This window comes from Phodopus roborovskii, unplaced genomic scaffold, assembly GCF_943737965.1.
Source record: "Phodopus roborovskii unplaced genomic scaffold, PHOROB, whole genome shotgun sequence".
NCBI classification, from domain to species: domain Eukaryota; kingdom Metazoa; phylum Chordata; class Mammalia; order Rodentia; family Cricetidae; genus Phodopus; species Phodopus roborovskii.
This window is the reverse complement of record NW_026126410.1, coordinates 41,987,416-42,013,796: the sequence shown is the minus strand read 5'-3', so window position 1 is coordinate 42,013,796 and position 26,381 is coordinate 41,987,416. Positions and strand designations below refer to the sequence as shown.

General features: G+C 44.9%; 1 protein-coding gene across 2 annotated transcripts in view; it reads left to right on the top strand.

Moving 5' to 3' along the window:
* Adcy2 (adenylate cyclase 2) overlaps window positions 1–26,381 on the top strand; it is a 339,930-nt gene that overhangs the window by 297,478 nt on the left and 16,071 nt on the right. Inside the window, exons 19-22 of one of the 2 annotated variants that reach the window (XM_051182638.1) lie at window positions 10,809–10,893; window positions 15,366–15,524; window positions 23,252–23,398; window positions 25,597–25,704. In XM_051182638.1, the coding sequence (XP_051038595.1) occupies window positions 10,809–10,893; window positions 15,366–15,524; window positions 23,252–23,398; window positions 25,597–25,704 (499 nt within the window). The remainder of the gene's footprint in view (window positions 1–10,808; window positions 10,894–15,365; window positions 15,525–23,251; window positions 23,399–25,596; window positions 25,705–26,381) is intronic. The other variant, XM_051182639.1, reaches the window with a different exon arrangement.

The following is a 26,381-nucleotide window of genomic DNA, read 5'->3' as shown; positions in this document are numbered from 1 at the left end:
AAATTGCTGCTGTCAATAATCGGAGTGTCTTGGAAATGATGGTTCAGGAAGATAAGGTATGTTTTCATTCTTGGTAACATAGGGTATGTGTTGAGAAATGAATGTAGAGAATATGGCATAGTTGAGAGAGATTTGTATAATATGAAACCTCCCTATGCTACATCTGCTCAGGTCTCCCTGTGTTGCCCAGGCTGGACTTGGGCTCCTGGGCTTAAATAATCCACACACTTCAGCCATTTCAGTGGCTAGCACAGCATGACAGATAGGTAGTATCATGCCCTTCTTAATACAAACTGTGTGGGAGCATCATTCTGGGGAAGCCTGCTTCAGCCCTATTAGCATTTTTCCCTTAGCAGTTCTCTGCAGCAGAATTGTCCAGTATGTGGCAGCATCCCCCATGCCCCCCCACATGCCAGTCACACCCCTTCCATAGCAGCTCACAGCAACTAACCTGTACCCAGAAATCACCACATCTCCTCAGGAGAGAGATTTGAAGGCAAAATGCCATTCAGATCAAAAGAAAAAGCACTAAAGGGAATAAGTAGCTACTTTCACAAGTCATGGTGTGAAGAGTCTTTGTGGGTTTTCTGAAATACCACCATGTAGCAGGAAAAGGGCAAACCTAGAAACTTCTTTGCACTGTGAATTATCTGACTCCCAAGACAAATATAATCCTGTTGGCTTTCCCAGCCTCAGCACCAGATGCAGGAAAGCATCCCATCAGAAGATTCTTATCACAGTCATCACACAAAAGCATCTACCGGTTGACAAAGTCACTTCTGGGCAAAGTTTTCTGTTACCTAATTACTTCCAGAAGCTTTTAAAGAATATTTGATATGTACTTGAAAGAGAACATTTTAATTATCATGGTATCTATTTCACATCTCAATAGCAAGATGTTTCCTGTCAAGCATTGGGTTCATATACACACCAGGAACCTTCTATGAATTCTTTGCCTTTTCCTTAATATCATACCTCTATCTTTCGCTCTTGTTCTGACTTGGTTTGGTTTGGCTTTTTGTTTAGTGATGGAGGATCTAAGCCAGGGCCTTGTACATTCCAGGCAAGTGCTCTATCGCTTAGCTGCATCTCCAGCCTTTTCTACCCTCTCCAAATTTTAATACAAGGAGTCCTCAAATGTGTGCACAGGAATGTTGACCCAATAAGATGGTTTGTGCTGATAATGTGTGGCTACTTCTCCAGGTGTGCAAGATGGCTACTTCACCAAACATTTATCAATACAAACACTTTCAGAAACATGACTGCAACAGTTCTTGTTACCTAATTTAATTTTCAGTATCCTCCATGCTGTGAAATCTGATAATCTGTAACCAAGCTGAGGGCATGAAGTTGCAGAAATGCATAACTGTATTAAGGGAATATTATTCATTTTTATTATTCTTGTTGTTATTAATTATTCCTTACCCAAGATGAGATGGAACCAGAAGTTAATTTTCCCATAAATTCTTAAAATCCCCAGCCAAGCATGCTTTATTATCTCTCTGCTATATCTATCGAGCCTGTATCACTTTCCTAGATAAACGTAGCATTGCTGATTTTTACATACCACTAATGGACCTATTAAATTTTCCTTTATTAAATTTAAAGTGCTGAGATATATTACACATTTGAAGAAAATGGAGAATCAGATTATAAAGCTTTGGATGGGGAAATTCTTGTTCCCATGGATGGGAATAAGCCCATGAAGAGACACAGTCGCCCAGCAGTGACAAAGCAGTTGCTAGGTACTTGCAGGGTGTTTTTGCTTTGCTCAACACCCCACATCCTTGCTTTGGAATTCCAGTGACCTCACACCTACAGTGATGACTGGTGGAAGGCAGCATCCTCTGCAGAAGCTGCTGCCATTCAGAATCTCCACCAGAAGGTTCTGCCCTTCTCCAACAGATACCTGTAGGATCTGGGAATTACTTCACCCCAGAATGCGTTCCTCTGCTGAAAGAGGAGTGTTAGAGACAAGGACAGAAGAGTACATTGCCTCCAGCCAAATGGTCTCCATGGGATCACCTTAAATCCCTAAGAGAAGCTCAGTGTCACCCTCAGCATCTCTAATTCATGCAGACATCGATGTTCCTCTGTTTCCTCAGCTTCCTAACTTTGGTCTGAGTGATAAAGATCTCTCCACACTTTGCCTATTTTATTAATGCTGATGTGAAAGTGGGATGTGTTTGCAAGCATGCTGTCTAGTCCTGGCATCTGAAGAGTGAGCTTCTTCAAATCCCAGCACCCAATATGCCCTTCCAGGACATAATTGGCTTAGATGTGACCAGGGAGCATCAGCATTCTGCTGAAGCCAGTGTGTTTCTGGGGTCCATCTGGTCATGTCCCTTCTCCTATATATTTCATCCCCTCGTCCCCTCATCATTCCAAATTTCCTTGACCCTATTAACTTGATACCAAAGCTTGGCTGTCATACATCAGCATTCTTCTTCTCCAAGGAGGTCTCTGGGCTTGCCCTTCACTGTTCTTGAATATTCTCAGGGGCCTCCCTCCTGAAGTATGCCAAATACTAAGTATCATCATCTTGTTCTCACCCTAGAAATGAAGGTTGACCATTTTCATCCTCAATAAATTGAACATGACCTATTTGATTTATAGGTGTCCTCTCACTAGAGGGGGGGAAAGAAGGAGGGACAGAGGGAGAGAGAGAGAGAGAGAGAGAGAAGAGTTCTCTCAGAGCTAATAAAACAGACCCAGGAGTACTGCTATACCTACAGCTGTGCCTGGCATGTTCTTTGTGCAGAATAAATAATACAATAAATAAATACAATCAGGAAGTGTTCCAGATAACATAAAGACCCCAAACACTGGCAATGATGAAATCTCCCCATCAGCTACTTCCTTCCTCCGCAGCTCCTTGAGGCCAGGTTACTCAAAAGAAAGCTTGAAGAAAGGCCATCTCTGTTTAAAGACAGTGGCAGCAAGTGAGGGCAGTTTGCATAGAAGGCTGACCAGCATGGTTATCGTGGGCTGGTAAGAGGCCTTTTCTAAACAGAACTTGGCATTGATCATGATAAATACAAAGAGAACGTCTATCCAGTTGTACAAATGGATGTTATCTTCACCTCTTTTGAGTTTTGATTTTCCAAGAGGGCTAGCAAAGGAAGGAGAAGCCTGCTCTGGACAAGCTTCTGATCACTGAATAATTCATAAGATAACATCAAATGTGGCATTACCAATTCATGAATGTTGTGAGACTTTTCAGGAGCAAAATAAGACCCCGTGGGGTGAGCATGCCTTTGACAATCCATTTGAGGCAGGTCAGCAGCATCCTCATGCTTCTTCTAAATCTCTTCATGAGAAGGTGCAAAATGAGTTGTTCATCTAGTTCAGAGTTTCTCCAACAGCTCTACATATTGTCTGTGAGGATATGACCACACCACTTCCTAGACAAGAACCCAGGACACTTTATCCCATGGTTCTTGGCCAACGCTGTTGGGCCACTGGGTGTTCTTCAAGATGATGTTGAGGGCACTGATAACTCATGGAAGGCCTTTTGCCTTGAGACTTCTCATGATGCGGCGGGCTGACTGCAGAATCTACAAAGTGCCGTCGGATTTTTTTATGAGCATCTTCTCTTGAAGAATTGACAAGTCTCAAGAGACAGGAGATATCATTCCATTAGGTGACCCCCTGCTGGAAGGCCAGATGTGTGGATTTACTTCTGGAAAGGCATGAAGAGCAAGGAGTTCCAACAGAGGAGCCAAGAAGGAGTCTGTAGACTAGCCACTGTGGCAGAACTGTAGTGGGGTAAAATCAGTGCTTTGTGGGTGACACAGCACATGAATGCATTAGCGGCAGACACATGGTAAAGCTTAGCATCCTCTGGAAGTTTGGACTGTGATCGCTAAACATGGCTGTGTAGGTTCACCTCCAGCTTCAGCCTCAGATTCCTCCCCAGGATCCCAGTGGAGAGGCTCAGACCAGCAAGCATCACTGACAGCCAGTAACCATTAGGAGACTCCACTTGAAAGCCAGACGTACACCTTTTTTCTATTGAGGTGTGAAGGGTGGATGTCTTTGCCTTTCTCATTTTCTCTGCATCTCTTGAGAACTGCATTGTCTACAAGTTAACAAACTGTGATATATTTTGTTCACCTTGGGGTCAGGGAATGCTCAACTCATTGACGGTCTCAAGAAAGAATTGTGGAATTCTTCGTACAGAAGAAGAGGAGGGAGACCTGCACACCTGCCCCTCTGTAGATAGTGGTGTGTTCAAAATACCTACAATCTATTTAAGGTCTCCTTTCTTTCCATTAGAATATATTCTGATTTTTACATTCTCTCATAATATGCCCAAGTTAATTTTATGGTTGTTTTAAATTAGTTTGAATTTTGATATCTCAGTTTCCCCAACCTTGCCTGTTTCTCTGCCATCTTCCAAAGGTACAGAACACACGCTGTGCTTTCTGATGCCGTCCAGCATAGCAGTGTAGGGAGGAAATCCCAGCTGTCTAAATTATACCACACTTTCCTCCTAAAGGATGCAGCCATCTTTTTCCACCTGAAACAAAGCACATCTTGGTTTTGTCTCATCTGGAAGAACATTTTGTTTTGAAATTTGTTTTTGTTTGGGTTAAGGATAGGGAACCAACCCTGTTCCCACTGAGTGCAGAATGTAATTCTGACGATCCACTCTTCAAGCTGGATGCTAAATCTGCACTGAGCCCCATGGTATCATGCATCTGCTTTCTACTCAGTGTCACTTCTCCATACAGAGAACCCAGAACTTCACTGATCAGGGTGCATCATTATCTCTAGGATGGAAGACTGCCTCTCCAGCCTCTTTCTTTTAATCCCTTCTGACCAGTGGCTGCCTCCAGGGCACTCTCCAAATGTCCACTATTACCTTGTTCCAGTTAGCGATTGTTTACTTCATGCCACTCTGAAAAGGCATCAAGTCTTCAGCCCCCTGTCTTCTGGATGACATCAGAACTGTTACTGGGCACCATGTGTAGGACATGCAGTAGCCTTACCAATCTGTTGTCATTATGCCTCATACTAGCCATTAACACACCTGTGTAAAGTCATTGGGTGACTTGGGATGGGGAGGATGCTCCAAAGAGGGGAGTCATGGTCATATGTAACCAGTACACTACCTCACAGAGACAGCTGGCAGAGCTCTGTGAAGGACCACATGCGTCTTCCAGTTCCCTGGCCCTCACATCCAGACTGGCGTGAAGGTGCTCTAAGGGGCACAGGACTGTCTTTATTGTTTTTCTTCACTTGAGAAGACACACAAGCCCAGAATGTCTTCTGTGCTGTATTAGTTTGTTTGTTTGTTTGTTTTACATTTGGCCCTGGATAGTGTTGACTGCTGACCTTGTCACTTGCTTTGTGTCCTTTGCTGAGTAAGGGGCAGTGAGCAGACTCACCCTCATGACATCATCTCTGCAAAGCTTTTATGTTTTGCCTAATTCAGCATTAAGGCTTCCTGAGGACTCAAAGGCCTCTTATTGCCAATGCAGCAGTGTTTTAAAGATACAGGTGATAACCAAATGCAAACCAGTAAGTCAACTGAGAGCCATGAGTTCAAAGTGGGCAGAGGTGTTACCACTTTGCTGGTGCTCTGTGTGTGTGTGTGTGTGTGTGTGTGTGTGTGTGTGTGTGTGTGTGTGTGTCTGTGTGTCTGTGTGTGTGTGTGTGTTTTGCTAGATAAAGGCAGGACCTTGCAGTCGCTAAGCTCTCTATCACTGAGCTATACCCCTAGCCCACTGACCTCTTTTTTATGAGTTGTAGGCTCCAAATCAGAGCCCTAGGGAGAAGACCTCTGGGTTTTCCCAGACATCAGTGACCTGAGAATATATTATCACAGCTAGTCTGTAGTTCACAGCACAATAGAAAGTGGGATCCTTGGAGGAATTTTATTTAAAAAAAAAAAAAAAAGATTATGTCATCTAAGAAATATCAAGTTTTTAAAAATTTTTTTTTATTTTTATGTGTATGAGTAGTTTTCCTGTGTGTGTGTGTGTGCGCGCGCGTGCGCGCATGCGCGCACGCGCGCGCGCACGGGTGCACACGTGCGTGTGTGCCTGATGCCCAAGAAGGCTAGAAGAATGTGTCAGACAGATCCTCTGAAATTGGGGTTACAAACAATTGTGAGTTGCTGTGTGGGTGCCAGGAACTGTGCCTGGGTCCTCTGAAAGAGCAGTCCTTACTCTCAACTGCAGAGCCATCTATCTCTCCAGCCCCCAAAATATGAAAATTTTAGAAGTAACAATGTTGGGTAGTCTTTTACTGACAGGGCCTTTTCCAGCCCAGGTATGGTTGGCCCAGGCTCCCGAAATGCCAGATGCTCAAAGGTCACTATCAGCAGCCTGAGATAGTGGCTCTGAGCTTGTGTCTCACATAAATGAAAATTGAAGACAAGGACTCCTCTAGGAATTGCAAAGTGGAAGCAAGCTTTGTTAAGTGGAATTACAGAGAAGTGAAAATTGGGGGAAAGTGAAAGGGATTTCCCAGAGAGGAGGGGTCTCTGATGAAGGAAAACTACTGAACTCTTTTGTCCAGGGTTATAGGGCCACAACTGAACCTGGACAAAGGCTAAGGAGAGCTCTGTTGAGGCTACTTAGTTTGCTATGCATCATGGGAAAGGAGAGCCCATGTGTTCTGTGCCTGTAACCCCTAGCCCCAACAGTGAAATGGTCATGCACTCTTCACCTGATATCCACCCGGTGAGAGGTGGTTGCGGCCCCTGGATGTCCATCTTTGATTTATGTCTTGTTAGTGGTCGTCCTTGACTGTCAGCTGGCTGCTAGTCACTTGGCCAGCGTCTCTGCCCTCCAACCTTACAGGTGTCTCAAGGGCTGTCAGCTGTACTAATCTCTGTTCTCATGCGTACTTGACTAACTCTCAAAGCTGTACCGTGTCAGAGAGTTAATGCAGCCACAGGAGGTAGCCACGGCCATACTTGGTTACCCCATATTTAGATCCTTGCCTATGCTGTGGCTTCACAGGCAGAAGCTTCTGGCTAGAAGCAACTTTGCAATTTAGTTTGCTACCTTCAGCTGCTTCAGAAGCAAGGCTGTAAAGACAGTAATGTCTCACATGTGTCACTCAGGGAGAGGTGGAGAGCCAACTTGTGGTCACAGCCTCAGAGCTGTGTCCTCTTCTCTCATTCTCTTATCTCACAGCCAGCAATAAGCTCTCTTATTCAGCTTCCAGACCCTGCCATGTTAACCCTTAATCTTCCCTTTAACCCCAGCTGTTGTTTACACTGCAACATCTGGCAGCCACCTCAGTCTTCAGCAAGGGCCCTTTTCCCTCAATACCAAGGGAGCATGTTCTGCATCCCTCAGATCATGTTTGTGTCCATATGCCCAGGTTACTTTTTTCCTCCCCAGAATAATTAAACTGGTTCACTAAGTGATTACTCCATCTCCATCTCTCTCAGCCCCTTTATCAGAGTAATTTGTTCATTTGGATTTCTGAATCCTGAGGGTCAGGATGATTACTCATTAGAAGCTTCAGGCAGAGGGCCAGAAAGCTGCACATTAGTGTGTGACTGCAGGCATGTGTGGGACCCAAGTCCCCAGAGTCCAACCTACGCATAGAAAGAAAGCTTACATCACCATCCTGCTAGAAATCACTGTCCAAAATGTTTATGGTCACACTGGCCGCATCTCCTGGCTTCACAATTTGGTGATGTTGTCACCTGACACCCCACCACCCAACCACAAGAGATCAAAGAGGCTTCTTAATCAGCATGGTGTGTGAGAGAGGACTGGGGGGGGGGTGATTTGTGGAACAGAGAGAAACAAAGAAGGAGTTGAAAGAGTAAGAACTATCATTTTATATAAATGGCTAAACCCATTCAGTGATTCAAAATATAATACTTCCCCCTCAAAAAAAAAAAGGTAAAAGATACATTGACATTTTAATTCCCATGACTTTACAATGTGAGCTTATGAGAAAATAAGATAGTTGAATATTAAATTAAATTAAAATGAGAACAAACAAGAGAGGAGGGTGAGCCCCTTGGCCAGAATGACCACAGTCCTCTAACACTATGACCTTTTGAAGAGACAGGCACAAGTGCTTGAGGTTGCCCAGTGATGGTGAAGTCAGACCCTGGGGTGATACACACACAAGCAAGCCAAAGAGCCCCAAAGGTGGTCAAAAAGCCTGTAGAAGCTGAAGAGAGACAAGGACACTCTGGGTTTCAGAGGAGAATGACTCTAAACTCAACTTGGCTTCAGACACCCAGCCTCCAAGACTACAAAAGAACACATTTCACATGGAGCCACTCAGTGGCCGAGCCTTTGCTACTGCTGCAGTAGGAAGCTGATAGATACAGTGATCAGAGCAGTGGACTAGACTCTGGGGAATATATCCGGGACTCTTTCTTTTTCTCTTCCTGCCCAAGCCACATATGTGCTCTTGAAGAACAGAATAACCCAAGAATGGATCTTCATGTGCGAATCCAGCTTTCAGATTTCAGGGATCCCAGCATCACTGTCTGCAAGTGTCCTCTCACGGGGAGAGGAAGCCAACAGTTAACAGTTGACCATTCATTTTGCTTACTCGGTGAAAGATACTATTGAGAGGACATTTTGAGAAAATGCAGTCCTTCCAGGTGTACAGGGAATTTCACAGCAGAAAAGGGCATCCACTTACTGGTGCCCAGTGTTCTGAGGGCTGTCTGTGGACTGCTTTTTGTAAGGTTCATTGGGGTCTGTATTTTGTACTCTCCAAGACCAATGAGGAAAACCTGCCCTTCACTGCTTTCCCAATATCCCACCGCCAGTTGACCTCTGTCTTATGCCATTTGGAGGATGTCAACCCCTTCCCCTGCCACTCATGAGGCATTAGAGTGAGGCATACCCAGAATGACATTCCGATGGCTTGCTTATATGCACTTTCTACATGTTAAATAGAAACCTAGCCAGGTTCTGAATTCATACGAGGACCCTGCTTGACCCCCTGTCTCTGTATTTGAGGTCATTGGTCTCTTAACTGGGGATCACAAGGGAACTGAGGCTGTTTTATGTTGCTGACATGACTGCCATAAAATTCTGACCTATGTGCTTAGCTTTGTATTCTTAGTTTGTTGCTCAAGGAGCGGTAGCTGGAAGGAGGGAGCTGCCCTTTCCATCACACACACACACACACACACACACACACACACACACACACACACTTACAAAGCTAGGTAACAGAAGCGTGCAAAGCTCAGCCTGCACCTCCCAGGGATAATGTCTGGGCTATGCTGCTCTACTAACCAGTCATCACGGTGTCTGTGTGGTTAATGTGGAGGAAAAGAAAAATGAGTGTAAAGTCCACTGACGTCACCATTGTTATTAGATACCTGCTTTTCCCCAGCCCTATAAACTGTGCCATTGGGCACCTTTGCCTGAGGCCAAGAACAACTCCGTGTCATAAAATCAGCTCCAGTGAAGTAGAAAAGCAGCCCTGCACCCTCTTCATGGTTCTTGGAGAAATAGAGACCGTCTCTTGGTAGATGAGTTTAGCGTCTTAACAGCCACAGCAGGTGTAATCCAGAGGGAAGAGCCCAAATGCACATACTGTCCTTCTGGAGATTTCTGAGGCACCAGAGCTTCAGTCACCAGGAATGGGTGATTCTGGCAGACGTCTGCCCTCCCTTCCTTTTCCCATGTTACATTCTGCCTGTGAGCTTTACTGATTTCCCTCGCCTCTGGTATTCTAGCCATTTCCTTCTATTGCCATCATACAGTTAGTACTAAAATCTCCGGTGCCATTTACAAAGAGTGCCGTAGGCCAGCCTATGTGCAGGTGTGACATAACTGCTGTATCCAGATTGGCCATAAGATTGGCATTTGCATCCCCTTTGATTAATGAGGATGGCATTCACAAGGGTGTCTCCAAAGTGCACGGCTCACAGTTCTAGTCCTGGCTCTTTTATTTCAGACATCATCAAGTGACATCAAATCCTGCTAGTATCTCACTTGCCCCTGAGATTTCAGTGGGAAAACTGGAAACTAACAAAGAAAATGAAGAAAGCAATTGCCTGCCACCATGTTGTTCGTGTGACAGTGTCTGCGCAAATTACCCATTATTTTTTAGGTCTTCCTTATACTTGATGTGGGGAAGTTGCTTGCCAGAAAATGCAAGACACTGCCAGAATTGCATGTCACCTTTCATTAATGCAGATGCCCTGGGAGTCACTGCTTTGACTGCTGTAGTGAGTGGGAAGGGAAGGCCCAGCCCAGCTAGCCACAGATTGCCAGTGAGAGCAGACTGGCAATAAATAGGATTCCTATCTCTGTGGTGCAGGATTACGCAAACTTATTAAGAATATGCATCAGCTAGAATGTTACATGAAACTCCACTTGTTAGTCAAAAGCGGAAGGACCTTGTAGAAACTAACTTCCTTATTTCATTTGTATACCTCACAGAGTCAACAATTTCAAACATACTCTCTCATTCTGAGATCAATAATGGAAACGTCAAAGAATCCATATATCCAGTTATCGATCTCAAGCATTAATAGAATGGATTAGTATTCTTCAAGTCCTTCCTCCTTCAATATCTGACAGAGCTCAGTGCAAAGTAAAAATTTGTATTGATTTACACATATTTTCCTTTACTGTGTCCTCAACACATGGAATTCAGTTTCTGTTTTTTTATGCAAATTGGGTTTTGCAATACAGTTGAAATGTGTATTTGGCTGGGATGGAATCTGGAAATGCACCGGGGACTCCGGAGTTTGTCAGTACTGGGATTCTAAGTCTTGTATGCATGTTGTGTTGTTATGTTGTGATCTGTCTGTCCATCTGTCTGTCTGCCTGTTGGTTTGTTCTTTTCAATAGACCAGGCATTTGGAAAGACCTGAAGACCATGGGCTCCGTGTCCCTCTCTATATTCTTCGTCACACTGCTCGTTCTGGGTAGACAGGTAAGACACTCTCTGCCATCTCCTGAGGTGCAGGTCTGCTCTGTAGCCATGTTTGTGTTGAAAGAAAGAAAGAAAGAAAGAAAGAAAGAAAGAAAGAAAGAAAGAAAGAAAGAAAGAAAGAAAGAGAGAGAGAAAATGTTTGAGAATCAGGATCATCAAATCACTTCAAAGAAAAGTAGGCACCCAAGGTGTAAACACCAGAGATGCGAATCGATTAATTTTGCAAACAGTTGGAACTATGGGCAACTACCCTTGCATGGGTCTGTCACAGTGACTGTCACGCTTTTTCCAAGAGTTGGTATGGCACCTTCACTCCATTTGCAATCACGCCTCAAACATGGTTCTCTGCTAAAAATTGTATCTTGGGGTGCAAATGAAACTATTACTAATTCTTAGGGCCTCTACCTGCTCCTGGTCTCCTAGGAGATGCTATCAATAGTGGAATTTAAGGATTACCTTGTTTATGCCTCTGCACAAAGTCAGGCACTAGTGACTGTAAGACTTATCGGAAGCCAGGCAGCTGTGTCCCCGGTATCTGTTTTAAAGCCTCTAATATTGGCAGTGCTAAGCCAAGTGGATGATTTGGATTAAAAGGCAGCTAACCGTTAACATGGGTGCATCATTAAAAAGCACATGAACTCTGTGGAAAATGCCTACAGACTTACCGACTTTCTGTCTGGCTTCCAGTCTCCCTGCAAGGTATATTAGCAACTGCAAAGTTTGGCAGAGTCTGTTTCATTGGCTAGCATGCCATGTCTGGAACCATCATCTAACACCTATGCTTCCTGGGATCTAGCAGTGTGGCAGTCCCTGGACTCAGCTATTCAGGTCCCCCCAAAACCCTGTGTGACCCTGTTCCTCCCACTTCAGCCCCTCACTGTCTGCATTTCTCCATCCTGCATTCTCTGGCTTGCCCTCATTAACACCCTATCTGCTTTGGGGGCTCATTCCTTTCCTGCTTCTCCTGTGACTTATCTCATGTGTTTGTTGCTTGTTTCTCACTACTGACCAGCTTGCTGCTCTCATTCATGGAGCAGCCATAACCCCTGTGCTTCTCAGGTTACTCAATCAATTACACAGAAAATAACTGAGCTTCCTTGTGCAACAACCCCACGTGGTCATTCTCTAGGAAATAGCAACTCCTCTTCAAGTCGCCTGCTTCTCCATGTCATATCATTGGCGCTATGTCTGAAGTCTCTCTCCAATAATCACCACTCAGATCACCTCCCATCACAGAGTATTTTAAGATGCTAGAACCAAATTGAATCCTACCCACTCACCAATTTGTAATAGCCATGGGGATGAGCAACATTCAGTACCACTCACTCTGTGACTGTGGTCAAATGATGGTTGATTGACAGTTGTTTCATTACTCTGTAATAGAATTAAAGCAAATAAGTAAGCGTTCAATATTATGGCCAACCATTGGCATAACTGTGTTAAGGAGTCTTTATATAGGAAGTCATTCCTTTTTTCCTCCTTAACATAATGATACGTGCTCTCTACATGTAGACACCTGGAAAAGGTAGTTTCACAAAGGAGTGAAGTGAATCTTCCTGGTCACTTATGCAGCCTCTGCATGAGGCACATGGGAAACACCAGAAGCATCACAGAGATGATTCATTACAGAAGAGTCATCCAGGATAGGAAAAGCTATGCCTCTCCACCCTTTTAAATCACAAATACATTAAATCACAAAACCACTGCCTAAACTTATGTGAGTCCCCAAGGGCTGTGGCACCCATGCCCCTGAAGTTACTACTTCCTAGCTTGTTTATACACAGAAGTGTTGGCATTGTACCATCTACACATCCTGTTGTGTGGTCTCCTCTGCCCATGACCACCTTCTCTTGAAGCAATAGAGATGTTTTTGCTTCCTGAGCAAATCTGCAGCCTAAAGGTCACTCTAGTCATGTAAGCTTAAGAAGAGCATACACCAGGTGTGAAAGGTGGCTCAGGAGTGAAGGATACGTTTGCTCTAACAGGGCATCCAGGTTTAGTCTCCAGCACATATGTGGTGGCTCATAGTCATCCATGCCTCTGGTTCCAGGCACACACACATACACATAAAATAAATACATCTAAGAAAATTAAAGAAAACATATCCAATCTCTTGTACAAACACTGTGACATATCCCCTGCCTGGTACAATTTAAGAGATGGTAGCTATCTGAGGAACAGAAAGATTTCAGAGCAAAACTCAGGGAGACGGCGACACTACTGCTGTTTTTCACAAAGTGACAAACAAACCCTTTAGCTCTTCTCACAAGCTCTGCCCTCCCCCACAGTCACCTAGGCTATGCCTTAGTCCTGGCTCTCTGCTGGATGTCTCACGTGGCCACCCCCATGTCTGTACATGTTAACATAGGTAACATAGATAACAGCCTTTGAATTTAGGGCCCAATCTCAAGATAAGTTCATCCACAGATCCACATCAAATATATCAATATATCCTCCATGTACAAGTACGTCATGGCTACCAGGATCTAGGACTTGGAACTGGCCCTTGGAACACTGATCAGTTCATTACAACTAGCTTGACATAGATACATTTGTTTTCCTTTTATGACCTTCAACATGAGTTTCTCTCATGAAGAATGATTTTATAGAGAAGAGAAAACCTAAAGCAGTTTTCATTGCACATTGTACTGCAAGTATGTGGTAAGAAAGATTATATCACAAAACAGAAAGCTAGGTATTCTTCCAAATCTCACAGTCTCTGCTAAGGAGATACCTCCAGGAGCTAAAGGACCTCACATCAAAACACCCCTTGCATCTTAAAGATTCCATGCAATCATCACCACACTGAACACCAAATTTCCAACCCTTGAATCTTTCAGGGATTCATGTAAATCATATCCAAACTGTAGCAGGAAGATATATAGGCGGACACATAGGTATGTAGTAGATGATAGCCATATATAAGATGCGTAGATACATGGAAAGATGAGCAAATAATCACATTGATGCAATGCAGCTGTTCCCAAGTTACTGATTTCCTTCCAGTAGGAGACCAACAAAACGTTGGCCTGTGATGCCCTAAAAGTACCTGAGAGGCCTTTTGCTATGGCTCATAGGAACCTTGAGGCTTACAGGCAGCAGGCTGACTGCCTGAACTGGCTGTTAGGAGGTGGTCTCATTTACATTGCTTTCCTTTGTGCATGACTTTGGATATTCACCTGTGTCTTCTTGGTACCCCACCACGCCCTGCTTCTTTTATTCTAGTCAAAGCCAACTACACCACCCCTTTGCCCCTAGATTCCAAATAGATGGTGCATTCTCTGAGATAAAAGGCTTTTCCAGGCACTGGATGACACGATTTCTATTAATATGGTGTGGGAGAAATTAGATTTTTAAATGTAAAGCTCTTAATGGCTTAGTTTTTGAAAATGGCTCACTGTGTGAAGTGAAAATAAATGCTACACCAAAGAAGGAGATGCTTCTTAATGTAATCATGTGCAGTTTGAATCACACTGCTTAATGAAGGATCATTGTCAGGCTGAAGTGTGATTTTTTTCTTTCTAGAATCCCTACTTGTACTTAAGGGGTGTGTGTGTGTGTGTGTGTGTGTGTGTGTGTGTGTGTGTGTGTGTACTGTAATTTTTATAATTAATGAGATCAGTACAACAGCAAATGCTTAGTTTCACTCTCCTTTGAATTTATGTGTCAGTAACTTATTCTCTGCCCTGAATGTCACTCTCTCCATGAAGCCCATCTTTGACAGAAGAGTTCACTCAAGTCTATTTCATTCACTCAGTAACTGGTATCACAGGGGACACAAAATGATGGCAAGGACAGAGAGCCTTTGTCAGCTAATGGGTATCTCCATTTCTACAGTAGTAATAATAACTAGCTCACATATTTTATATTATATTTTAATACACTACGAGACATGAGCATGCATGTTTTACCAGAAGCCCCTTTACTAATTCAATAATATCAGCATACACTCTTGTCTACAATATGCTGTCATTCTTAATACACAGTGCAGTGCTAAATGAAAAAAAATCCATATTTTATAATGAACAACTATGTAGTTGTGGTAAGAGAGACTGCTTTTCAAATTCCAAGGACAAATTGCCACAAATATTAAGTGTTTCTTATGTAATACAAATCATTGTCTAGCAAGCATCCTGCATTCCTTATTCATTCATTATTTTCACACTGCTGTGCTGCTTCAAAAAGTAATTGGAGCTGACTGTTGGCAATCTACAGGAGCTCACAGTCATACTCACCCATAAGCCTCCAGAGCCCCTATTTCCCTGTTGCTCACCCACTCCTCAGTGTCCCTTGCAAATCTGTCTTATACGGTGACTGGCAGATACCTGGGTGGGACCGAGGGCTCCATGGGGAGGGCGACGGTTCTGTTTTATGCTGCTGTGTTCTTCTTGTTTTGTTTTCTCTTTGTGACCTTCCACTCTGGCAGGACAAGATGCCTATTGTTTCTTCACCTCTGTGTCCTCTTGTAACAGAGTGAATATTACTGTAGGTTAGACTTCTTGTGGAAGAGCAAGTTCCAAAAGGAGCGGGAGGAGATAGAGACCATGGAGAATCTAAACCGAGTGCTGCTGGAGAACGTGCTTCCTGCGCACGTGGCTGAACACTTCCTGGCCAGGAGCCTGAAAAACGAGGTCAGATGGGCAGGCTGGGGCTGGTCGGGGCCACGGTGGGCTTGGAGGCTGATGGCCTCTTGAGGGGCCATCATACACCATACACTGGGTATGCACTGTGCACGGTCAGCCTGACATGTTCTATTTCAAGAGGATAATGACTATTTGGAGGCATCGGGGGAAGCTAAGAGATGTATCTTTGTTGCTAGAGTGCTTGTCTAGCACTCTTGAGGTCCTGAGTTCATAGATGTGATGACTTATCCCTGTGATCTTGGCGTGTGGGAAGTGGAGGCAGGGGGCGCCAGAGGCTGAAAGCCATCTTCAGCTACACAACAAATTCAAGACTATCCTTGAATAAGGAAAGGACTATGTAAGACCGTGTCTTCTAATATATACGCAATAAATAGTTTGCTAAAAGAATTTCTTCCAGGCTGGTGAGATGACTCATAGGTAAAGGTGATTGCTATCAGGCCTAATGAATTACTTGAGTTCAGTCTCTGGGGCCCACGTGGAGGGAGGAGCACCTCCAGTTGTCCTCTGACCTCCTTATGCTCACACCAGCATGCACAGAGGCACACACAGGCACAAGCCTAAATGCAATTTAAATTCTCTTCCTTGATCGTGTGAAGTCCTGGTGTATTAAGAGTTTTAACATTCCCAAATAAGCCCCCTAGTTCTCTCTCCCAGACCATGGAGGACACTTGCCTCACCAGCCCACAAGTGCAGAGCCCAAGTCATGAGGCCCAAATAAGCCAGAAATGCACACAACATGTTTCCATGCTCTCAGGTTCCTTGGGAGACTTTCAAGTCCTTGGAATTTCAGAGATCTATGAGCTTGGTAGGTTTAAGAGCTTTCCATAGAGGCACACACAGACCTGAGTCTGCCCATCTTGAATGCAGAGAAATGGACATTTGAGGATACTTAGCCGACCTGGAAAGATTACACCGTTGGAATGTGGAAGTGGTTTGGGCAATGAAATGCTCTGGTGATTGTGTTTTCTTTAATATTGCCGAGAAGCAAGGGAAAGCAGACAGTTCTACAATTGGACATAATTTAAAACGTTAGATTAGCACCGCCAGCATGACACCCTGTGCTTTCAGGGCCAGCTGAGCGGTCTTCTCCATAGGAGATTCGTGCTGGGTGTGGGGGAGAGGATTATGAAGGCAGCAGAGGGAAGCTGGACAGATGAACTCATTACCAGACAACTCAACCTGGGTGAACAGGCTGCCATGCACCCTCGTGTGAGGAAGCTTGGAGGCGCTTACCCCCATGCTGAGAGTGGAGTGAGGTCTTAGTAACAGACATTTCACAGCCCCATCCAGTGCCTTTTCCAAGGAGTTTCACCCCCTGATACTGTAATTGGTGTTGATTTTGCTGCGGATTTAAGGATGCTTAATGTATTACATTTACACCCAGAGAGATTTATCCTTAGTCAAAATGAGCTTATAACTCACAAATAAAATAAGATTTGATGTGGAGAATTTTTCAAAAGGCCTGAGGGACAGCAGCTGAGGAGTCTGGGGGTGAGGGGTGTAGCAATCCCGTCCACGCACAAACTCCTCCTCATCACCCATGTTCTGTGACTAAGCCGCTTTCTCAGAAGCCCATTTATTGTTGACCACAAGTAATTAAGCCACTGTACATATTAAGAGGTTGTTGTTGTTAGCGATATAGGAGCCTTTTATACTTCTAGCTGTTCCCAGGTTCTAATATTCATCATTATGTGTTATGTGACTGATGTGTGTGAATAAATGTGTACATGTGTCCCGTGTGCTTGTGGGGGTCAGAAGGCAGCTTTGGGGAGGTAGTTCTCGCCATCTGTGTGTGTTCTAGAAACCAGACCCATATCCACAGGCTTATACTCCAAGCCCTGTTCCCATAACCCACTGACCCTGCTCATTCAATCCCTAAGCTTAGCCTGCTTCTACCATTGTCATAGAAGCCGGCCGCTGCTGTCCCAAACACAGAAACGAACAGGTCAGAAAGGCCACTCTTGGCTCCTATTGGGGACAGCAGTCTGTCAACACATATCAGGAGTGTGACTTTCAGGCTCTGGGGAGGCCACTGTGAGGAAGGGATTCCTGAATCTGAAAAGAAAGTCCTAGAAACGATCTGAGAGATGAGAGCAGCATATGACTGGGACAAGTGTCAGGGAAGAAGATTCTAGGCTGCGGGGAGGCACTGATGGGAAACCTGGAAGAGCCATGGACTGTCAGGAAGGGGCCCAGACAGAAGCTTCCCAGCACAGGAGCGGCCCTCCCTGACATACCCTGGGCCAGGGCAGCAGTACAGCCCCCTCCCTTTACTCCACGCAAGCATCGTTTCTCTCCTTCTTCAGCAACACTGAATGCTTTTGTGTCACTGTAAGTGAGGTACTAGAGAACAAGTTAAGGGGAAGAAAGATTTGTTTTGGTCCATGGCTTTAAAAGATCCAGTCCATCATTGAGAAGAAGGAAAGGGTAAAATGAGGAGCCATAACACGCTGTAGCCCCAAGGAGACACTCACATGACATACTTCTCCATTGGCCGTACCCCTGATGTTCACAATCTTCTAGGAATACCAGATTAATTCATCTGCTAGATCAGAGCCCTTGTGGTCTAATAGTCTGATAGCATCTTTACAGACACAGCCAGAGGGGTGCTGTACTGCTTTCCCAGACATTTCTCCATCCAGCCATGGTGACAGCCAGCACTGGCTCAGCAGCAACAGAGAAGAGGAAGAAAAGGGAAGGGAAGGCGCCTGGAGCCATGCAGCATGGCCTCATCTTAGTCCCAGTGTTGCCCTGCTTCGCCAGCCTTTGCCCAGGTGTTTCCACACCATTTATAGCGGGAGAAAGGGGCGACTTGCTTTGCAGCTGTGCTAGGGAGATATATCTGGAATACTTACTCAGTATGGGGAAGGCAAGCATCTCAGAGTGTCACATGGGGTCCTTCATCCACCCACATAAGACCAGAACCAGGGAAGCAGCTTCCCCACACCTCTGTGTCACGGTGTGTGGGTGATGGCTGCATTTGAGGGCAAGTACCCGTGCTTCGGATGTCCTCCACTACACAATAATTTCCTGGGGGAAAAATGATCCTGGGAAAATGGAATGGCTTGTCATCACCTGTATCAACAAAGGTCCTTGAAGTTTGTCCTTTTTCCCCCTACCCATTACATCTCTATAAAGCAGAAATTAACCTGCCTTCAGAAACTAGAGCTCAAGAATTGTGTAATCACTGTAACAATACCCTGAAGCCTTTGTTTGAGTGAGTATCCCTCTCTGTGCCTCTGCTCAGGGTGGCATGGAATGCATCGTTCTGAATCTGGCTTCACAGACACACCTTTGCTCCTCCTCTTGAAACTGGTCATCCCACACACCCTCCCTATAGAAAGAGAGCTCACGATGGGCACCAAAGGGGGCGGGTCCTCCCCACTGTACAAGCCTGGGCTGGTTCTTAGAAGCCCCTTAAATACCCATCGTAGCTCACTCTCATCATTAGATGAGAAGACTGATTTGTCACCTAGCTGAGCCTTTTCTGAGGCCCCAGGTAAAGGGGATTATGTGTAAGTTTAGCCAGACATCTTCCCCCAGGGAACCAAGTCTTGATCAGCAGACATTCTGGGGATATACTTTGTAAATGAGAGCCCTTTGAGGACTTCCAGCCCATTGCTTATCTGTGAGAGTGATAGATTAGTTTACACTGCACTCTCAGGAGATACTAATTACATGAGCCCATAACATATTTTAGTCATTACCTGACACTACAGGATCATGGTGCCAAACAATCTATACACGTCAGTAGTATAATGGACAAGAACAGACACCCTGGAAAAGTAGCTTAGATCAAGAAGAGAAAATACCAACACAACTCCAGACACTTTCTAATACACACCAAATTCTTTCCAGCCTGGTGAGATGCCCCAAGCATCGTCACTCTTAGGCATAAGCAGCAGCCATCACAGTTTGTTTTTTATGTGCCCTATGTTGGTTTATCTCTCTAACCTCCAGCCCCCTTGGGGGAAGGATGTGCTCGGTTGGTTTATCTGTGTCCCCAACTACTGAAACCCAGCCATTTCTCTACAGCGTGTGTATGAGTGCATGTATGTATGCATGTTTGTAGAAGAGGGCATTAAAGTGACTCTTGGGTTGTGACACTACAGAGATTAATTAGCTCTTGTACTGCAAAGAAAGTACTGAAAAGTGGGCAGAACCCAGGAACGCTCTACCTGAAACCCAGTTACAGGTTTTGACCTGTGTGGAACTGGCTAGGAGACTAGGCACTGCAAGAGGGTGGGGTAAAATGAGACGCAGTATAGGGCTATAGCAGGGCCCCTCCCATAGCCTATAGCCTGGTGCTGACTGCCTTGGGGCTCTGAGTGGTCCTGGGAGGCTCCTGGAACTCAGGAGAGAGATAGTGAGAGACCTGACATTTGAAAATGAGTGACAAGGTTCACAGGGCTGGGAGATGGGGACTATAACAATGACAGCCAGGATTTTGGAAACCAACAAAGGCCAGGTGTTTCTCAGGAACCAAGGATAAGAATGAGCTCCACAAGGGCTTGTTCTAGACTCTGTCTCACAAGATGCCCTGGGTAGGTGTACAGATTCCTCAGAGAACCTGGAAGAATCGGCAGAGAGAACAAGACTGAGAGAATGATGGCAGGCAGGTGTGCACTTGGTGCTCACCACAGGGGACAGGAAATACCCAGTGAAGTAAAGAGTGATCACCAAACCCTCACGAACATCTGCAGGAGGAAATCCAAGCGTCACTGCCCAGCAAGGGTAACACAGTCAGTGGGTAATGCAACAAAATTCACCTGGCCCCCAACCTCCTGCTCTCCATCCTGAGTGGTTTGGGAAAGAACATGATTGGCAGACTAATGCTGGACAAGGAAGTATCGGGTAGAGTGAGCAAAGTCTTATTGTATCCCTGCACATGGTCAGAAGGTCCAGGTTTGATTACTCCTTGGACTGGGTATTTTCATTATTAGTGAGAGGACTTCATTACCCTGGCTGATAAGAAGACCCTTGGCCTTGTCCCAGGTTTTTGCTCAGCACAGTAGGAGAACTTGGTACATTACAAATTAATGAGGATAATGGTCACAGAAGTGACTTGTTGGTGATGACCCTCCCCATTCTTTGTATTTGTTCAACAGTGTCATCACCAAGTATATGCACCTGAGTTTGGTGATACTTTTTGGCTGAACTGCAGAATCTTCTCAAGGGTTACGTGCATATCTCTGTCTGGTCCCCAGATACTCTGGAGTATGCCCAAGCTTAGGAAACCTACCTGTCAGAATGTGATCCTCTCTGGCTCCACACTCAGTCCAGAGGCTGAGAGCTGTCCATATGTTCAGATTATGCTTTCAAGCCTGTGGATTTCATCAGCGGCAATGAATTTGGAGAGCACCAAAGTTTCCTTGGTCTCAAACATAGTCTTCTAGAAACCTGAACCTCAGAGCCAGATATGTAGTGGTCTCATCTTACCATGAGCATTTCTATAAAGAGTCCAGGTGACTGCTTTTTCATCACAGAGGGTGAGCAGTTGTAGTCCAAAGGACCTACTGGATTGCATGGCCTGTCACGAATGTAAAGGTTGGTCCTACCTCATCTTCTAAGCCAGCTGAAGCCTTATTGGGTCCCTTAACTGACCTCATAGCTGGTTTTCTTACCCATTTCTGTCTGACAGTCACAGCATGAGATGACATACAGATCAAAACTGAGTCAGAACAATTATGCATCCCATCTTGTCCCATTCCCAGATATCTTCAGGACTCCAAGGGAAATGAAGTCATAGGGGCACAGTGTAGGTGCCTGATTGCAAGGAACACAGGCCATAGTCGCCTGGCAGACTCTATGTAAAGTATCAGCTAAACCTTCAAGAGGGTAGGCCCTAAGATCAACCTGAGTAATTGTGGCTGTGGACAATAATGCCATTGCTATGTGCCTCAGTTTCCTTATCTGTAGGTAGAAAGCAGTATCATAGGCTTCATAGGATTGCAGTAATGTGAATTAATGAAGGCACTGTGTTCATAGAGGGGTCCGTCTATCATGAAATGGGCACTCAGTCTGTGATGGCTGTTAACCCACATATTCATTCCCGGGATCACTGACTGCCAATGTCAGGAGAAGGTACAATATACAGAAAATGGTTCCTAGTGTGGCTAAATGTATGTACTCTCAGCCTTAAGTGGAGAATCGGTGCATCTTTTCCGACTTGTACTAAATGGTATTAACCAAAATGGGCTCCTAGCTGTTATGTCTTCTCTGATGCCCTGACTCCCCAGTGGTAGCCAGCATAACTGGAATCTGGCCTTGGCAGACACATTTGTGTCAAGTTGTCTACAAAGGATATGAAGTTCAGTTCGCAAAACAACTTTGCAAAGACATCTGCACTGCAGGCCAGCTCAGCCACACTGAATGCGGGGAAGAAAGGAGACCCTTGATGCTTTTGTTCTTGCTTTTGGAGACAGCGATTGAAAGCACTACGAAATGAGAGGCCCTGGGAGGAGGAACCTGGCATGAATCTGCTTTTCCTTGAAGCTGTGGTGACTTTCCTTTGGGTTGTCATGCCCTGTAGTGTTTATTATGAGGCTGAACTGGGTTTAAAAAAAAATTAGTCCCTCTGAGAGGAACCTGAACCTTGAGTTACAGCGCTACAGTGTTCACGCTGCAAAGGACTGGCCTACCTGCTGGGGGTGGCAATGTTCATAGAAAGTGGCACCCTCTCCCCAGCACTGGAGTGCTGCTCCCATTCAGTGGCTGGCTGGCTGGTGTAACTGGATTCTCCTCACGCTTCCTGGCCAAGGGAGTCTTTGCAATTGTAGCAGGGAGTTCTGCCTGTGCTGCAAGTAGGTTCTCCACGCTTGGGATGAACCCACCCGTAGCCCTTCCTTTCTGAAACCATTGAATTTGAAGGTATCCCTATATAATGGAGATGCTTTGCAACTGTGTGTGCAGGATGATGCAGTTTTACTGTCTTTATACAAAGGACCGGACTCTCTCTCTCTCTCTCTCTCTCTCTCTCTCTCTCTCTCTGTCTGTCTGTCTGTCTCTCTCTCTCTCTCTCTCTCTCTCTCTCTCTCTCTCTCTCTCTCTCTCTTTCTCCTTGAAATGAAAGGCTATTTTAACTAGATGCAGCTGGGATTTCATACCATGTTAATAAGTGGCCTGAGGAGCTTCATTCTCTTTCTCTCTCTGGTGAAATTGAAGGTATCACTTGAATAGTTTTATCTTCTTGGAAATACCCAATAAAAAGGGAAAAACAGACTTACCTCCCAAGGATGAGGCCATAACATACTATTTTAAGACAGTATTGTTCTGTGAGGAATGGATCTTACTTCCCTTCAGTTGGCTGAAGGGCATTTTACCCTAACCCAGCCTCTGATAGATTGCAGCTGTCTGAGGCAGAGAGGACAGGTTTCTCTCAAGGACTCCTACTAATAGCTGGTGTCCAGCGGAACTTGTATCCATACCTTAAAGGTTTATCTGTCTCGATGGCTGCTGTGGAAAGGCCCAGGCCTGGGGTTACTGCAGGTCAGAGGGCAAGTGCATCAGAAACACTCCAGGAAGAGTGGAGTGGGTTCCGTTAGGACTGATGCGTAGCCTTCACTGGAAGCAGCACTCAGAGTGGCCGGCGCTGTCTAAGTGTCTGGCAAGGAGGGGGTCCACTCTCCATGACCATTGCCATCTCCCCAAGTCCTCACATCTGAAGGGCCTTTGTGTGGAACTCATGGAATGCTCAGATAGTCCCTTCCTTTCAGGAGCTATACCACCAGTCCTATGACTGTGTCTGCGTCATGTTCGCTTCCATTCCGGACTTCAAGGAATTCTACACGGAATCGGATGTGAACAAGGAAGGCCTGGAATGCCTTCGGCTCCTGAACGAGATCATTGCTGACTTCGATGACGTAAGTGCTGAGACTTGCCTGAAGCGGGCACATCCCAGCCCCACAGTGTACACTTCCTACACAGTTGAAGTTAGTCCAGGACAGTGGCACGCCTTCAGACTTGCCCTTCCACCTAACTACTTCTAGTTTCTCTTCCCTTCTCTACTCCCTCCCCTACTCTGTTCCCAACCCCCAATCCACCCCTCCTCCATTTGTTTAGGAAGGAGGGGTCTCCCGTGAGTATCAACAAAACATAGCATATCAACTCGCAGTTAGACTAAGCACAGCCCCGTGTATTAAGGCTGGGCAAGGCAACCCAGTATGAGGAGTAACTAACCTGGGCTCACAGAGACTAAAATGACAACCAAGGAGCTTCCATAGGCCTGACCTAAGCATTTTGCATATACCTTACAGTTATGTAGCTTGGAATTCTTGTGGGACCCCAAACAATAAAAACAGGTGCTGTCTCCAATTCTTTTATAGGCTTCTGGGACCACCTAACTCTTGGTGGTTTGATATCAAATCATATTCTGTACACTGCTCACTGGATAATTGAGGGGGAATCTAATTTATTTTAAAGCTAATATTCCTGCAGGGGACAGCTACTAATATCTGCATCTAATTCGTTAGTAAGACTTTCTAGAAAGACTTAAGCTCTGGAAAAATACTTGCTCGTCCCTTTACATATTAAAATATAATCAATCTATTTATTGCAGCAGATAATTGGAATCACTGCCTATTTCAAGGCCTCTGTCAGACACCAAATATAGCTATATATGAATGGCATACTTTATTGTCGACAAAGCAACACATATGTGGCTAATACATCATCTACCAGAGGGGACGTGGCATATATTTTAGTCTTAGAAATAGGTATCACTTTTCAACTTGTAATATTCTGTCTATTAGAGGATAATATGTACAATTTTCTGGGAAGAAAGAAAAACTCACACCTGTGATTTTGAGGCCATTGCAGCTGCACAATTCTTATCACTATTATACAAACTAGAAGACATTTGTAGGTGTGTGTTCATCCTGATTCATGAAGCTTTGAAATACGTGAGGATATTGTATAGCATGGCGGTTTCAGAACTGTGAAGTTCCTAGTGTCTTCTGTATCCTGTGTCTTTTCCCTACCCCTTCTCCACTGTGAGTTTCCTCTGGATGTTCATGGTGGAGTCATGACAATTAAAGACTCCTGCTCTTATGCTGTGTGTAGTATGAAAGGCAGGGGCAGGTTAGCTCCAGCTTGCCTGCAGCAAGATACAGACTTCCCAGTCTTGACAAGTGAGTGACAGTAGCTGTGTGGATATGTGACACAAGGATTTTCTCACATACTTGAAGTTTTTTGGCATTAAGCCTGGAAGAATATTTTCCAAATAGTAGAACACCAAGAAGGCATCAAGAAAATGCTCCTGGTCTTTGGTGGATGCTGTTCATTTGAACCTGTCCTCCTGATATAGGCCCTACAGAGTCTCCTCCCATCCCTGTGCTTCCCACTGCTTCTGTGTAGTGTCAGCCTTCTCTCCATACCTGAGTGAGGGTGAATCAGAAGCCTGTAACTGATGCTGAGATAGAATCTTACATTGACAGCACTAGGGAGGCAGAGGCAGGCGGATCTCTGTCAGTTCAAGGCCAGCCTGGTCTACAGAGCAAGTCCCAGGACAGGCTTCAAAGCAATACAGAGAAACCCTCTCTCAAAAGAAAGGAAGGAAGGAAGGAAGGAAGGAAGGAAGGAAGGAAGGAAGGAAGGAAGGAAGAGAAAAAGAAATCTTACATTGGAGCTGATGGAAGGGTGAGGTCTTTAGTTAGGGCCTTTATTCTCCTCACCTCAAGTGCTCAGCTGTCAAACACTTGCAGGCCCTGCAGGGAAGACTTTACACACTGCATCAGTGTTGTATCAGTGCGTTTTGCACCCTGTTTCTTGCATCATAATTTTTGCTGGTTCTTTCCCTAAGTTTGACTGGCAATCAGTGTATCATATCACAAATACATCATTGTATTCTCAAGTTTGACTGGCAATCAGTCTATCATATCACAAATACATCATTGTATTCTCTTCCCCTCCAAGGTGATATGCTTATGAAATGCATAAAATGTCTGCCAGGTAGAAGGGTGACATGCCCTTTATTGTGGCCTAGAATCCAAAAATTGCTCTGTAGAGCCTAAGATTAAGGTCAGTGCCTGGATGAGTAACAATAATTGTCATTGTTCTACAGCTGCTTTCCAAGCCAAAATTCAGTGGTGTTGAAAAGATCAAGACCATCGGTAGCACATACATGGCAGCCACGGGTCTGAGTGCTGTACCTAGCCAGGAGCACGCCCAGGTAGGTACACACATGCCAACTACCTAATGATGCATGACTGTGTCCAGGAGTCATCCTGTAACCAAAATAGCTATACAGGGACCTGGAATTCAACTGTGTGTATTGGCCAAAATTGAATGTTCATAGTCGTAGAAGACATCTTAGAGTTCTCTGAACTCTGATTCTGAAGAGAAGATGAAAATAATCAATAGTTAATTGATATCAAATAGACATATTTAAGTCTCTCACTCTCTGCTCATTGTCCAGTTATGGGTCTCTTCGTTAATTCCCGTCTACTACAAAACAAAGCTTTTGGATGAGGGATGCCTATGGGTATAGCAATATGTCATTAGGAGTCATTTTATTGCTATGTTCCTTTAGCGGAATAATAATAATAGGTTTTCCCCTAGGCCCATGACATTTGAGTATTTTCAATCAACCAGGAGTTGAGATTTTTCTCTTGCTGTGTTTTGTTTCTGTGTTGATGTACACATATTCATGTAACTTGTTGGGTTACTAGAATGGATCAATAAGTAAGATTCCCACCTTATCAGGAGAGTAGACATCCTGAGTGGCACTCGGCATAGTTTTACACAGAGCCTGCTCTGTGATGGGTATTGCACAGAGGAGCAGGGCTCGCCCGAACAGTCTCCTGAAAGCAAGGGGAATCCAGAGACAGGAAGGGCTGAGTCCCACAT